Genomic DNA, 17,072 nt, shown 5'->3' on the forward strand with positions numbered 1-17,072 from the left:
GTTTTTAGCTAATTTATTTGTATATTCATGTGTTTGTGTGTTTAAATTGTCTTTAAAGCATTTGCCAACATAGTGTTAAAAATGGAAAAATACATTAACCAATAGCACGTTTTATATATAAAAGTATATTTATAAATTCTTAAAGGCATAGAATTTTGATCACAGACACGATTAAGCTAGGAGGACCTGTTACGCATGATTTTTTGTCATTTTAGTTGAAAAGACATTTCATAATATTGTTCTTATTTCTGGAGTCCATAGCACGTTCACCACAGCATCAATATAATATGGAAATATTTTGGCAGTGTATTACTTTTAATCTTACAATCACAGAGCAGTACAGTTAGTGCCCTGATGTCTAGTATTCAGTTGCTTGCTTGCTCAGCTAATCTGTATAATTTATGTCTATTGTCCATGCTGGGACTTTTATACATTTGCAAAGAGGCTATGTATTTTAATAGGATCCTAAAATTAATAACAACTTGCAAATAGACAGAAAGAAGAATATTCATAGATCAGGAGAATGGCATCTCATTATGTTTTATGTTAGGAGCTTAATACATCTCATTACTACCTAGTTAAAATGTAATGCTATAAATATCATGCTATAAATACAAAAAAAACCCCCACATTTTACAGCATAACTCATGGTAAAAATAAGTGTAAAACACGGCTGCTGTCACTGCTTTGTCGCTTTCAGTTCAGTACCGCTTCGAAGCCTTATGAGGACATGCTGAAGTGGCTGAACATCATCTTCACTGCCCTTTTCACCCTGGAATGTATCCTGAAGATCATCGCTTTTGGTCTGCTGGTGAGAAACACTCGAGCACACACAGCACAGTGCCTGGATCTTGGTCAGTTTTACTCCTCAGACATTAGTAGGTAAAATCATCACTGATAAAAGAACTATAGAGGTTCAGGCATGGAGCTCACTGAGACATCAGGGAATGTATTCAGAGTTTAAAAAGAAATTCAGCATTCAGGCCTAACTATAGAACAATTCAGACAGTTGCATAGAAGGTGGAGTTCGCTGAAAAGAGAACCATGTCTCGGTTATGCGTGATTTTTGACCTTGTACCTTGAAAATTGATATTTTAGGATGAAAATATACTAAAATACCATGAAAGGCTATTTGAAGCCAATATTGAATACATACTTTTAATTAATTGATAAATTATACACCGATCAGCCATAACATTATGAGCAGTGACAGGTGAAGTGAATAACACTGATTATCTCCTCATCATGGCACCTGTTAGTGGATGGGATATATTAGGATTTGAGCGAGTTTGATGAAGGGCCAAATTGTGATGGCTAGATGACTGGATCAGAGCATCTCCAAAACTGCAGCTCTTGTGGGGTGTTCCCGGTCTGCAGAGGTCAGTATCTATCAAAAGTGGTCCAAGGAAGGAACAGTGGTGAACCGGCAACAGGGTCATGGGCGGCCAAGGCTCATTGATGCACGTCGGGAGCGAAGGCTGGCCCGTGTGATCTGATCCAACAGACGAGCTACTGTTACTCAAATGGCTGAAAAGGTTAATGCTGGTTCTGATAGAAAGGTGTCAAAATACAAAGTGCATGATTTGGCAGCAGAAGGGGGAGCAACACAATATTAGGCAGGTGGTCATAATGTTATGTCTGGTTGGTGTATAATAGTAATATCCCATTATAGTATGAAAGAACTTTTTTTTTATCAGAGGCATTGCTTATCACAAGGATTACATTTTTATTGATACATTATCAAATGAACTGTAAGTGATGTAAATGAGTGCAGTAAACAGTAGGATGGTTTTCTTTACAAGAGAGCATTTGAATACATATACACCATACACAGTATGGCATGTAAAATGCTGTCTGTATTATAAAAATAGAATAACAATAAAAATAGAATTAAAATTATCAAAAAAATAGAAATAGAATTACCTGTTCTAGCAAAAGGAACACACACACACACATACTGTATGTATGTATATATATATATATATATATATATATTTATTACATGATATATATATATATATATATATATATATATATATATTTATTTATTTATTACATGATTTTTACATGATAAGAGAAAATAATATGCAAATAATAGGATGTGCTGGATCAAGTGGATTCATTTATTCCATAGTCAGGGTAAAAGCCATGCTGTTAAATTAAATCAAATAACTCTACATAAATATTGATGTAACTTTTAATCAGAAGTCACTAGCTCTGAATACAGCCCACAGTGTTTAAGATTACACTGGAAATTGGCTGATTAAAGGAATTAGCTAAGAAGAAGGGATTTCGGCGAAAGTAACGAGAACAGCACAATGATGATGGATAAGCAAGGGCACTAATAGCGGCACATCTCGGCGCCTGCAGCAGCAGGGCTCGTCTCAAGCTCCATTTCCATTTAGTAGCCTCATTTATTAAACGACTCTGGCCCCTCCATGATGCTCTTACCTCCACCTGTTCTGAGCTGGCGGCAGATGGCGTGGCCTCGCTGCTGTTGTTCTAAGCCCTCTCTGCCACGACTCGACAAATCACCGTGGCATTCAAAAGAGACATAACTGCATCTTCTGACAGATCAGCCTGTCATGGATAAGCCATTGTAGGAAAGGTTATACTGGTTACACTGTACGCGTGTGGTTTGACCTTATATTCATTTTGATTATGAATTTGTACTATTACAAAAAAATATATTTCTCTAATCCCTTCTCTTAAATTGTATCCAGAACTATCTGAGGGAAGCTTGGAACATATTCGACTTTGTAACAGTACTGGGCAGCATCACTGACATCCTGGTCACTGAAATTAAGGTAAGACAGTCATCTCTGTATCTCTGTACAGGTTTATTTACAGAGTACAGGATATGTTTGGGCTTTCAACGTTATGTCTGTGCGTGTGTTTATGTCTATGTGTGTCTGCAACTTTCTCTTTCTCACTCTGGGATAATGAGAGGAAGACGAGTTTGAGAAGATGGAGGAGCATGCTCACAATATCAGATATCTACAATTGTCACTAAGCAGATCTCCAGGTGTAGATTTTCTTACCAGAGATGATAGTGGCAGATGATAAGAAGAGACCCATTCTCTACTGGTTGACCCGGGGTCATTAGAGTATACTGGTGTAGAAGACTAAAGACAGTGTTAAAAGTGTTAGGTACGAGTCTACTTTATCTAGAAGAGAGTATCCACTGAAGCAAGGGTGTGATTTGGACTCTTACATCTTAATCATATAATTATTACGATTTCCATTTTAACAAAAGGCCTGTAGCATGATTCCTATTACTCACGCGTTCACTCGGCAAATTTGGAAGAGGAAATTCATCCCGATGAAGCTCTGCAGTGCACGCATCTCCCCAATGAGTGTTGACAGTCGAGTCGCAGTGTGTCAGAGTAGACTCTCGCCCCTCCTAATGATTTCACTGTCACTCTGTTTCCATGCTAAATCTCTGTTGGCACCTGTCCCCTTCTCTCCCAAATGGACTTCACAGACGGTAAGTGGCTTTATTTGTCCTGCTCTGCTTCTGTCCATCTGTCCTGCCTGTTTACATACATATACATTTATATATATATATGAATGATCACCTATTTGTCTGTTTGATTTTAAAATACAGAGCAAACAATGCAAAAAAAAAACTCTAACAACTTAGCAAGTTAAAATATTTACAATATTTTACATTTTACTAATATTTCCCATTATAAGGTCACGATAAAGCAAATCTGCAATTATTAAGTTAATTCTTATTATTTCTATGCACCAACCAGGCATAACATTATGACCACCTGCCTAATATTGTGTTGGTCCCCCTTTTGCTGCCAAAACAGCCCTGACCCATCATGCCCTGTGTATTCTGACACCTTTCTATCAGAACTAGCATTGTTCCTTCCTTGGACCACTTTTGATAGATATTGACCACTGCAGAGTGGGAAAACTCGGGAAAAACGGTTTTGGAGATGCTCTGATCCAGTGGTCTAGCCATCACAATTTGGCCCTCGCTCAAATCCTTACGCTTGCCCAGTTTTCCTGCTTCTAACACATCGACTTTGAGGACAAAATGTTCACTTGCTGCCTAATATATCCCACCCACTAACAGGTGCCATGATGTTAATCAGTGTTATTCAATTCACCTGTTAGTGGTCATAATGTTATGCCTGATTGGTGTTACATTTTTATAAAAGTAAAATTTTGAAATCTGCTTTTTAAAACTATTTTGCTAAGTATAAACATTTATTTGAAGAAAGATTCAGAGCAAAATTATCTGCTATAGGTTTAATAATATTACGCCTTCCTTCTGTACTGTAGTCTTATAATAGGGAATACTAGATTTATGTACTTGCTAAGATGACTTTTTTTTGCAGTGAGTTCATGGTTTTGGGGTATTTTTTAATGGATTTGCATGGTTAAACTGGGTAAACTTCACTAAACAGTTATATCTTTTATTAAAACATTCAGGTTGGTCTTGTGGATACACAGTATGAATGTGGAGAATATGAATAATTAGTAATGTTCTGTAAAAGGTCAACATGAAGATATACAGTATTCCTGCCCTTTGGCGGCTTTTAGCATAAATTTTTGCATCCTAATCTTTGCTAAAGCTTGCTTAAGTGTTATTCACACCAATCACAATGCTAATTCTAATGGTTAATGTTGCTTTTAACCAAACAGAGCCATATTCAGAGCTGATGAGACAATAGGACAATAGGTATTTATGCAGGGAAAGTATTTAGAATCGGGTTACGCACATGCTTTAGTCAATATTCTGGGCATGATTTTTAGATTATACAGAAAGAAAAATGAAAAGAATGTTGTGTGTATTTATTAATGACCTTTAAAAAACTGTAACTGATGCAAGAACTTCAATCTATACTTATGTCTGTGGTCTGAAAAACAATGAGCGCAATTAAAGCTTAACTAGGCTCCATGTGCCTCGTGAGCAAAAGATAGACAAGCAGATAGATAGCCTATACTTCCTATACTAAGTCCATGTTAGATTTGTATAAGATCAATTCAGATTCTCCATGCATGCAGCGTTGTGTTTATTTATGCTTGAGAGGCATGCCAATCAAGTATGTTTATTATAGCACAAGGCCACACCCACATGGACATGTACATATTTGAAATGAACCGATAATTCTTTAGGGAAAATCTGAAAAGTGCTTGAAATAAATTTATTTATTTATTTATTTATTTATTTATTTGATATATTTTGATTTATTTATGTATTTATTTATCTGTTAATTAATTAATTGATTAATTAATTGATTGATTGATTAATTGATTAAACCCTTACTACCTTGTGCTTAAATTAGAGTAGCACACATTCAAACTTTTTCTTAAATTATGCACTTTTTCTTGCAGGGCAAGAGAGTTTTCTATTTAATAAATAAATGATTTACTCTTCAACCTATAGATTATCCATTTCGTAACATATGCCTGCACACCCATTACTGCACGGTTGTGGGAATGAACCTTTTATTAATACATAATAATGTTGATTTGTTTCTCTTCCAAACCATCACTATTTAAGGCACTATTGATAATTACACATGCATGATTTGATTTCAGCTCTTTTTAAGATCCATTATTTAAACAATCAGTACCACTAAAGTGCATGGTGGCCAGCAGAAATCATTTCTCCTCTAGAAATGAAATTGAAATCTGATGATTTCGATTTTGGGAATGCTTGCTGTAATGCATAATAGATCGAAAGACACAGAGACTGTGGCCTGTAGGACTAATACAAGTACTGACTAACATGGCCTGTGTGGATTGTCCCTTTCTCAGCAGAACAAGCTGATCAACCTTAGCTTTCTGAGGCTGTTTCGAGCTGCTCGACTCATCAAGCTCCTGAGGCAAGGCTACACCATCCGTATCCTGCTCTGGACCTTTGTCCAGTCTTTTAAGGTTTGGATCTTTGATATCTGCTCTTCTCAAGGTCTGCCTGTAATGCCTGAAATGCAAAATATGCAAAAAAAAAAAAAAAAAAAAAAAAAAGCAAAAACATATGCTCTAACTGCTAGCAAGCTAAGCAATTACACTTCTTTTGCACTGCTTGTATTTTATATGCTTTTTTAAACTATGCTTTAAAAAAAAAGAGCTATTTGTAACAGTTAGATGTATGACATCTGCTGTGATGAGTGACAGTCATTACTTCTTTGAAAATTATATATATATATATATATAAATATATTTATTATTCATTATAGTTCATGCTCTGATGTCAGTCAAGTGTGCTGTGGTGTTGCATATAGGGTTAGGTGTGGAGTGATGTTGCATATAGGGTTAGATGTGGTGTGGTGTAGTGTTGCATATAGGGTTAGATGTGGTGTGGTGTAGTGTTGCATATAGGGTTAGATGTGGTGTGGTGTAGTGTTGCATATAGGTTTAGATGTGGTGTGGTGTAGTGTTGCATATAGGTTTAGATGTGGTGTGGTGTAGTGTTGCATATAGGGTTAGATGTGGTGTGGTGTAGTGTTGCATATAGGGTTAGATGTGGTGTGGTGTAGTGTTGCATATAGGTTTAGATGTGGTGTGGTGTAGTGTTGCATATAGGGTTAGATGTGGTGTGGTGTAGTGTTGCATATAGGGTTAGATGTGGTGTGGTGTGGTGTGGTGTTGCATATAGGGTTAGGTGTGATGTTGCATATAGGGTTAAGTGTGCTGTGGTGTTGCATATAGGGTTAGATGTGGTGTGGTGTGGTGTTGCATATAGGGTTAGATGTGGTGTGGTGTGGTGTTGCATATAGGGTTAGGTGTGATGTTGCATATAGGGTTAAGTGTGGTGTGGTGTGGTGTTGCATATAGGGTTAGGTGTGATGTTGCATATAGGGTTAAGTGTGGTGTGGTGTGGTGTTGCATATAGGGTTAGGTGTGATGTTGCATATAGGGTTAGATGTGGTGTGGTGTGGTGTTGCATATAGGGTTAAGTGTGGTGTGGTGTGATGTTGCATATAGGGTTAGGTGTGATGTTGCATATAGGGTTAGATGTGGTGTGGTGTGGTGTTGCATATAGGGTTAGGTGTGATGTTGCATATAGGGTTAGATGTGGTGTGGTGTGATGTTGCATATAGGGTTAAGTGTGGTGTGGTGTGATGTTGCATATAGGGTTAGGTGTGATGTTGCATATAGGGTTAAGTGTGGTGTGGTGTGGTGTTGCATATAGGGTTAGGTGTGATGTTGCATATAGGGTTAAGTGTGCTGTGGTGTGGTGTTGCATATAGGGTTAAGTGTGGTGTGGTGTTGCATATAGGGTTAGATGTGGTGTGGTGTGGTGTTGCATATAGGGTTAGGTGTGATGTTGCATATAGGGTTAAGTGTGGTGTGGTGTTGCATATAGGGTTAGGGTTAGATGTTGTGTGGTGTTGCATATAGGGTTAGGTGTGCAGTGGTGTTGTGTATAGAGTTAGGGTTAGGTGTGGTGTGGTGTTGCATATAGCTTTAGGTGTGGTGTTGCATATAGGGTTAGGTGTGGTGTGGTGTTGCATATAGGGTTAGGGTTAGGTATGGTGTTGCATTTAGGGTTAGATGTGGTGTGGTGTTGTGTATATGGTTAGGGTTAGGTATGGTGTGGTGTTGCATATAGGGTCAGAGTTAGGGTTAGTGTGGTGTTGCATATAGGGTTAGGTGTGGTGTGGTGTTGCATATAGGGTTAGGGTTAGGTGTGGTGTTGCATATAGGGTTAGGTTTAAGTGCGGTGTGGTGTTGCATATACAGTAGGGTTAGGTGTGGTGTGGCGTTGCATACAGGGTTAGGGTTAAGTGCGGTGTGGTGTTGCATATACAGTAGGGTTAGATGTGGTGTGGTGTGATGTTCCATATAGGGTCAGAGTTAGGAGTGGTGTAGTGTAGCATACTGCAATTACAGCATCCTTAGTAGGGTTAGGGTCACTAAGTTATCCTTAGTTTTCCTTAGTAACTGCCTGGTCAAGTTTGCATTAGAAAACCAAATTTCAGCTCAGATTTTACTGAGGTTGAGGAACTGACGTGTATGAGTTCACACTCTATGCTGACAGTGCTCAGTATCTGTGGGTTTCTTTCAGTATTTTTCAGGGTTCAGTGGCATAGTTTTAGTGTTCATTAAAAAACACTTTGAGTTCATAGATATACTGAGTATATACTAGGACATATTTGGAGTGCTATCCATATACAGATGTAATATGGTGTAATTATATTACACGACTAGTATCTTTATGTATAAGTAAACCTGAAGCTAACCATGACACTATTTTCCGATCCTAAAAACTGCTGTTTATTGTTTTGTAGGCACTGCCGTATGTGTGTCTGCTCATTGCCATGCTCTTCTTTATCTACGCCATCATTGGAATGCAGGTGAGCACTACTCTAGCACTATCAATTACATTTAAAGATACTCAGTGCAACGGTTTAAAAGCATTTCATTTGGCCCTGCCATGGGCAGAATGCACATTAGCAGCAGTAGTATATTTTACAAAAAAAAAAAAATCCATTATCTCCCATTCTATATCACAGCTTTTTTCCCCTTCTTTTTAACTATATTTACATTTCTGGCATTTGGTAGACACCTTTATCCAGAGCGACTTACAATTTATCTTATTTTTATACAATTGAGGGTTTAGGGCATTGCTTAGGGGCCCAGCAGCGGCAGCTTAATGGACCTGGGGTTCGAGCTCAAAACCTTCCCATCAGTAGGCCGACTCCTTAACCACTAAGCTACCGCATCCCGACAAACCCAGCCTCTCAACCCCCACCCAACACACACACACTTATTGGGCAACAACATAATTTTATCATATATTCCAATGATTATATTTATTTTCACAGTAATAAGGTAACAATATGCATTATGATAAGAAATTTTATTTATATAAAAGGAGTTCTTCTTATTATTCACTTCTTATTTCCGGCTAGTCTTTTTTGTTTCATCCTTCTATTGAAAATTGTCTGGCACTGAAATTAGATCCGTCACCATTTTCCCTTAATATGCAGCTTACAGGTCATATGTAGTTTCAACACCGGCTCACTATTATCTGTGATTATCTGTTCTCAATTCTAGTCGAAATGAATGAAATATCTTGCCTGGGGACAGTTTCATTTTTGTTTAATAAGATACATTATCATATGGGGGAAAAAAAAGTCTTCATTCGACTGTAAATAGCCTTTTATAATAAAGCACCATTCTTAAAGTGCGCTCATCTGTAATTAAATCATTCTTGTCTGGGTAATAATTTTAATGGAGCTGATTAATGAAATAATGAGGATGGTACATCTGTTACTACATCCATTGCGTGTACTTCAGTTCGGATGGAATGAAATTAAGAGCATCTTGCTTATTGGTTTCTGGAAGCCTGCTGTTCAGTCGATTAGGACTGAATTGTAAATCAATGCTCATCGCATTTGAGGACTGAGAGAAGCAGCGTAATCAGTGAACTGTATAATCGACAATATCCTGAGATACCGAGGACTGAACCCTTCTTTAAATCACAGGCCAAACATCGACTATAGATAAGGTGTGAAAGTAGAGATTAGAGCAAGTTTCTTATATCTACTGCAGTTTTATTAAAAAAAAGGTCAGGGATGAGACGTATTCGGCTTTGTGTGAGCGGAAGCGTCTTGGTGGCACAGTCAGTAAAGCAGTCTCGTCATTCTAATGGATAGATCCCTGCATCAATTCCCAGTTTGATTGCTCGTTTAGCTAGTGCACAGGCAATCTCCTATATTGTGTTTGAAACTAGGGTGCCTGCTATTCAGTCGTTTAGGATGCCATTGTAAATCAATGCTTAATTGCATCATATGCAACGAGAAGAGCTGCGTAATCAGCGAGCTGTATAATCACCCGTATGCTGAGATATGGGTCTGAACTCTTTACTCAATTATAATTCATCTATAACAGTCTGCTCCACTTTTTAACCGAGCAGGTCTCTTACAGTAGGCTGCGTCACCAAATTGAGGTTTTCTGCATGTTTTGGTATGCAGTGCTGTTAGATTTATGTAAATGTGTCTATTTTAAGGCAATTAAAAGCTGCGTTTTTTAAATAGCAACCTTCTCTTGGATGGGTATGATTAATTATGATGACACAGATGGGTGGAATTTGTTACAACCGCACTCAGTTCACATATTGCCATTTAACACAATTAATATTTCCATTTCATTTTGCACTACTTCCATAAAACTGTCTAGCAGGAGTTATTTAACATATGTGCATGTTTCTTATTAAATACTGTAGGCTCCATTCCTTGAACAAAAATAATCTAAAATGTACAAAAATGAAATCCTTTAGTCACAGAAACATCATGGAGTAATATTATATGAGAGTAATATTATATGAGGTAATATTTGCGGTTTGTACTTGTTTTACATGTAAGCTAACTACTTACAAAGCTACAACAACATCAGTAATGACAATAAACACTAGTTTGATCAATAAGATTATCTTTTAGGCACAAATGCACAGATTCTGAACATACTTAAACTATTTCAGTTAGCTAGCTACCGTGCTTGGCTCAAACTGTAAACATTTAGCCACATAAGCTAGATAACTATGTAACTGAGGTAATATTAATGTTAAACATGGTTGTCATGCTGTATTTTTGGTAGCTTTAGCTAATATGGATTACAATCGTATGTTTGTTTGTTTTTTTGCCTTGGAAGCTAATTTGCTAGCAGTGAACTAGCTGCTTAGCATGTGCTAGTCACCTCTACAGTTTTACAAAAGCAGTCCGTGCAATGACAAGCTGATAAATGAGTAGTAACAAATATTCGTAGTAACAAGTAGTTTTTATGAGTGGTAAAGGGAAGGAGAAATTCCATTTCTTTTCCTGGTTTATATGAGGAATATACATGACTGGGTATGTTATTATAGGAAAATAATCAAAGACTAGGTGATGTAATGAAGCCTGAAGTGAAGCAGTGTTACTTATGGAAGGTATCCTGGCAAATATCCCAGGAATTAGCCCATATTTCAACGATTTCTAAAATATTAATAAACAACTACTGTACTGTTTTTCCGTTTTCTTGAATTATAACAGCTATAGCTATAGAACGCTTCAAGAATTCCCTGTTTCTCTTTATTAAATATCACGGTTTTTAAACACGTTGCGCGTCTTTCGTACACGTCCCTGCGAATGAGCCAATGAGAAGATATTAGAACGAGGGTGTTAATATCAAACTAAAAACAGAGGTGTTGGTATAGAAAATGAATGGACATGTCCTGACCAATCAGATTCAAAGGTAATTCAATTTAAAAGGTATTAAAAAACAAATAAACGATTTATAAAATGATGCAACTCAATAACATATTAACAGTATCAGCACAGCTGGTAGTATTATACCACATACCTCAGTGGTGTTGTCCTGTGCTCCCAGGAGATCATGCATCCCTACATCTCAGAGTTATTTTAAGATGAGAAACTGGAGAATGTGGCCTGGCCTACAGGTTGTGTGAATTATTTATGTAGCCCCTGCAGCTGTTTCAGTGTAGCCCCAGTGCTGTTCAGCATTCGAGATGCAAGTAGGGTCTTGCTGTGCTGTCATATAACCTAGTCTTTGTGTTAGGTGTTTGGAAACATCGAGTTAAGCGATGATTCAGCAATCAACCAACACAACAACTTCCAGACCTTCTTTCAGGCACTCATGCTACTCTTCAGGTAACCAGCGTTTAAGTTCCATAGAGGTTCATTTAGTTCAGTCCTAATGTCTTCAATGGTGTATTAAGTATACATATATTATACTCCATTTTTCTGTTCTGTGTTGTGTTTGTTGTGAACAACAGGAGCGCCACGGGCGAGGCGTGGCATGAGATTATGCTGTCGTGTTTGGGTGGCAAGAAATGTGACAACCTCTCAGGCTCCAATGGCAACGGGTGTGGCAGTGATTTTGCGTACTTCTATTTCGTCTCCTTCATCTTCCTCTGCTCGTTCCTGGTTTGTACAAACACACAGTCATGCATAAAGAAATATTATTTGCAGATTATTTGCTGTATGGCTAACAGACGGATAACAGTGGTCATACTAAAGACACACAGGTTGGAGATGATTTCTTTCAACAACTAGGCTACAGATTCATGCAGTGAAGCTTCTGCCAAAAGATATGATTTCCATTTATAGCATTTGGCATTAAGAGCCTTGATCAAGGGCTCAGCTTGGCAGCTCTGGGATTTGAACTCACACCTTTCTGCTCTATAATCCAGCACCTTAACCACTGAACTACTTCATCCCCAATTGGGCTGCAATCTTTGGGAACATCTGGAACACATCATCAGCAGTGTTTTTAGAAAGTTCTTGGGAAATATAGTCACAAAATGTGAATAACATTGGCTATAATCATTTTTTCTGCTAAATGTTTTCAGTGGAGAAATGAAATGTTGATAGACTAAGCACACGTTGTGTGATCAATGTACAAATTACACAATGGGACAGAGATCAGAGTGTTTTTTGGTTCATGGTATTATGATGGTATGATCCCATACTATGGTTTATCATGGCATAAATTCAGTAGATCATTGCACTAACAGATACAGCTGTCTATCTGCTTTAAGTTTCCTCCACATCAATCTTATTATGCCATTGATGAGACCTTGATAATAGTTTCATTGTCAATATCGACAGATGACCCATTCTTAGTCCTTCCTTACTCTATTACAGATGCTAAATTTGTTCGTGGCTGTCATCATGGACAACTTTGAGTACTTGACGCGGGACGCTTCCATCCTCGGACCTCACCATCTGGATGAGTTCATCCGCGTCTGGGCAGATTATGACCCGGCTGCCTGGTACGTGTCACTCACAGACAGTCCATCCTTAAGAAAACTTTAGTGGCCCTGTCAAGAGCATGAAACTAAAGTAAAACAGCAGGGACGTATCACTGCTGATGCATATAAATCTGACGTTCTGCATGACAACTGTAACGGGTTAAAGATTCAGCATTAAGCGCTTAATCCTGAGCCTTCATGGCATTACATAACAGAAAAGATTCAACGATGTTGCCATTCAAGCCAGTCAACTCTCTATGCATTTATTCTAAGAAGCTTCTGTATTGAATGTGTTGTGGTTTAACTCACATCTGTTTCTTGCAGCGGAAGGATACGCTATATGGATATGTACAATTTGTTACGTGTCATTTCGCCCCCTCTTGGCTTAGGAAAGAACTGCCCTAATAGGGTGGCATACAAGGTTTGCAAACCTACACACTTCCCCCGACAAAGGGCAGTGCTGTAGTGCTAATCAACGCTCGTAAAACTGCCTGGTTAATGCTAGTGAATGATTACACCCATCCCTTCCCCCTCTTCACTAATCTAAATACCTGTAACCATGGAAACTACAGGAAACAAAGCCACGCTGCGTACTCAGTCACTCGTCTCATGCCGATTCTTTATGTCATTAACGCGCATGCAGTTTCTATGACGTCTATATCTATAATCATTTATAAATACGTTCATAGAGATTATATGGTTATAATTGCACCTCATAGCAGTGTTTATTATGCATTATGAATTGCATTTATTATAAACACATCAACAGAGTCAGACAAAAATGGGCTTGTTTACTGCCGTAAACAACGGCAAAACAAAGTTTATCATTATTATATTATTTTATTTTTTGTTTATTGTTAAACATTTCTAAAACATTTTCTCACATATATCTTTTTTTAGCATATTATATGCATATATTTAACTTAATATTTTAATAAATAGATTTATGATCCGCTGTGGTGGCAGCCGAAAAGAAGAGCAGCCGAAAGAAGAAGATTTGAATAAATAGACTTAAAATAAATTTAATTAATAAGTAATTAATTAAATACTTTTATTAAATACTTTTAACTAAATAAATTAAGGTAATTAATTTAATTAAATTAAGTAATTTAATTAATAAATAATTCTTTTCTATGTGTATGCCTATTTTACATTAAAGTTTAGATTTTATGTTTATTTTAGCATATTTGCTATAACAGATAAACTTTATTTATTTATTTATTCATCTAATTTTTTTTAAGCTCCAAATAAAGTGACATTTTTTCATAATTGTATCAAGCCCAAGCCCAAAAAAATTAACTGTAATTATTAATTGAAAGAAAATGCCTATTACTGAATAATTAACAGTCAATTTTTGTACTGCAGTTATTAACTTATAACGCATTTATTAAATAATTTGTAATGCATTATATACGTGGCTATAAAGTGCAATGTGTGTGACGATTTAGAATAAAAACAAAATCAACATGTGAGCTTTGTTCCTGTGGATCTGGTTGGTTAATCAACTTTCAAAGCATGCCATACAGGCAAGAGAAGGACAAGATTGTTGCCCTGTTCACCATCTGACCCTTGCCCTCCTATTTACAGCCTCATTACATGAGCCAAGTTTCTTCTTTTGCATCCCAAATTCATCTGTGCTCCTTCTTTGGGCAAAGATGCTATCTCACAGCCATACAGTTTCTCCCCCCAAATAATAATGCCTCTTATAATGACTGTTTCTCCACTCTGATTATGTTTTTTTATTTTGTTTTCTTTCATTTCTCAACTGTTTTCCTCCCGTTCGCCCATCCTTCCCTTTTGTGTGATCTTTGACCTTTGAACTGTGGCTGCCACCTCTGTGAAGTGGGCGCATATCCTACCTCGATATGTACGAAATGCTACGTCACATGTCCCCTCCGCTAGGTTTGGGAAAGAAATGTCCATCACGAGTTGCCTACAAGGTAGACCCGTCCTCTTCCTCTTCTTACCCAATCATATTCGCTATACCCGCCTTTTTGTGTACATTCGCTTCTCTCGCTGGATAATGTTGCTGTCAGGCTTCCTGTGCTGTAGGTGTCTCAGTACATTTCTTGTTCTCTGTGCTGTGTACCTGTTGCCTTTGCTTTAATGTCATCATCATAACCGGTGAAAACGTGAAAGTTAAGCATACTTTTATCATATTCATTTAAAAGCAAATGATAACATTTGAATGCGATATCATGAAGCAGGATAACACACTCAGAGGAAATCTGCTGCTATCTGCCCTCTTCCACATACATGAGCTCACCTATGATTGGCGGCTGTTGCAGTGATTGACAGGGAAGAGAGACAATGCCATGTCTCTCACCCAGACCTAGAGAGTACAGCTAATTTTGCTCTCTTGGCTCCCAGCCATGGACGGGTAGGGCATCATCGGCATTGGAGTATGGCGAACACCTTCTGTACAGCCAATACAATACGTTTACACTTAAATGCTGAGTTTTAGATAAGTGCCTTATATTTACATATCATATTAGCATCATAATTAATGGTGAGAAATTATAGTCACTGCATGAATTTAAAGAGATATACTCTCTAAAATTGTAATATATATATATATATATATATATATATATATATATATATATATATATATATATATGCACTGAATGTGTGCTACTCTAATTTAGTAAGTAAGGGTTTAATAAATAAAGTAATTAATTAATTAACAGATAAATAAAAAATAAATACATAAAGATATATATATATATATATATATATATATATATATATATATATATATATATATATATATATATACCTATAAGCACTATTAATCATATCATCAATAATCATCTGAATGGGAAGTGCAGAAATGAACATAACATCTACCAGCATAATATAATAAGCAAATATTATTTTAATATTCTTTTGAAGACCTTTGAAGAATGTTGGTAGGATTCGGAAATGTAAAAGATTTAAAGGTTGCCTCGTGTACTGAATGAATTAGCCCACTAATATTATCTTGCAAGTTGCATACAGTATCTTCTAACTTTAAATATTTCAAGCCAAATGCTTTTCAGCTTTTCAAAACTATTGATTAAAGCAGTAGCCGATAGCTAAGCTTATCAGGTCATTCAATACACAGACCCCTGTCAGTAATTTGGTGCAGCTGCAACTTCTCTAGACGGCGACATTCAGTCTTCCATTTGTCTGAGATATGCGCGTCTGTCTATCGGGCAACTCTCCCCAGCCTGTATCTGTGTGTGCTTGGTGTTTCTCCAAGTGTTTGTGTACACACCTCTCCCCGCCCTCGCTTTAGAGAAGTGAATTGATTGGGATGAAAGGGGGGAAAGAAAAGTGTGTTGTAAATGTGTGTTCAGTGAAGCGAGACATGCCATCCCCTCCCCATTCCATCCCCTAAACGCACACACATAAATTGTGCTTTCTTTCTTTCTTTCTTTCTTTTTTTTTCGTTTGTTGTTGTGGAAACATCTTCCCAGGCGGGTTCAAGTCTAATAAAGGCGGTGCTGGACTGTCTGTTGCTGCCTGCTTTAATCGCATCGCAGCTGCACTATACACCCATGTCTCTTGCTTTTCTGCTCTCTGAGTAACCTTTAGTTGTGTTACCTTTAGTGAACTTGCTAGTTGAGGGTTCACTTGGTTCTAATGATGAGGCAATGTGTGCATATGCAGATTGTGTACATATTAATCATGTAAAGAAAGGAGTAATAGACGTACTGTAGGGTTTTGCTGTGGTGGTTATTTTTAATTTGGTTGAGACGAGAGTTGTATATCCTGTGGGATGAATCAAAAAGATAAGTTTTAAGCTCATAGGATAAAGGAATACAACATTCATTAATGAGCGATGTATATACAGCATTTATGCTTCCATCCTTAGTAACCCGATAGACAGGGTTGCCTTTATGAATATGATTGATATTACAAGTTTATTTATGTATATAGGAAAAACTGAGGACAAGAAGTCTTTATTATCGCCAAACATACTTTATAGCACAGTAGAATTCTTTTCTTTGCATATCCCAGCTGAGGAAGTTGGGGTCAGTGTGCAGGTCCAGCTACGATACAGTGCCCCTGGAGCAATGAGGGGTTAAGGGCCTTGCTTAATTGCCCAACAATGGAACATTATAGTATAATATAGCCTTATAGTATAAGTCTGAGGGGAAAAAGTCCAATGCGCACACACACACTCACACACACACAATCACACACATACCTGTTTCAAGAAATCTGGTGAACTCACTCTTTCTGGATTAGGCCACGCCCCCTTTTGGTTCGAATATGCATTGTGAAACTAAGTATTGGAGAGTGGTGAATACAACCCAGTCAGCATGTGGAATAAATAATACTGGTTAAATTCTACCCACCCTACCTA

At 37.3% G+C, this 17,072-nt stretch overlaps 1 protein-coding gene across 5 annotated transcripts in view; it reads left to right on the plus strand.

The window, feature by feature from the left end:
* The window catches only part of cacna1bb (calcium channel, voltage-dependent, N type, alpha 1B subunit, b), a 124,531-nt gene that overhangs the window by 92,664 nt on the left and 14,795 nt on the right, over window positions 1–17,072 (plus strand). For all 5 annotated transcript variants that reach the window (XM_058415943.1, XM_058415946.1, XM_058415945.1 and 2 more), the window contains 8 exons: window positions 701–811; window positions 2,724–2,807; window positions 5,779–5,898; window positions 8,256–8,321; window positions 11,524–11,615; window positions 11,741–11,891; window positions 12,612–12,739; window positions 14,562–14,658. In XM_058415943.1, coding sequence (XP_058271926.1) covers window positions 701–811; window positions 2,724–2,807; window positions 5,779–5,898; window positions 8,256–8,321; window positions 11,524–11,615; window positions 11,741–11,891; window positions 12,612–12,739; window positions 14,562–14,658 — 849 coding nt within the window. The remainder of the gene's footprint in view (window positions 1–700; window positions 812–2,723; window positions 2,808–5,778; window positions 5,899–8,255; window positions 8,322–11,523; window positions 11,616–11,740; window positions 11,892–12,611; window positions 12,740–14,561; window positions 14,659–17,072) is intronic.

The sequence above is a fragment of the Hemibagrus wyckioides genome, linkage group LG18 (assembly GCF_019097595.1).
Source record: "Hemibagrus wyckioides isolate EC202008001 linkage group LG18, SWU_Hwy_1.0, whole genome shotgun sequence".
Taxonomy (NCBI): domain Eukaryota; kingdom Metazoa; phylum Chordata; class Actinopteri; order Siluriformes; family Bagridae; genus Hemibagrus; species Hemibagrus wyckioides.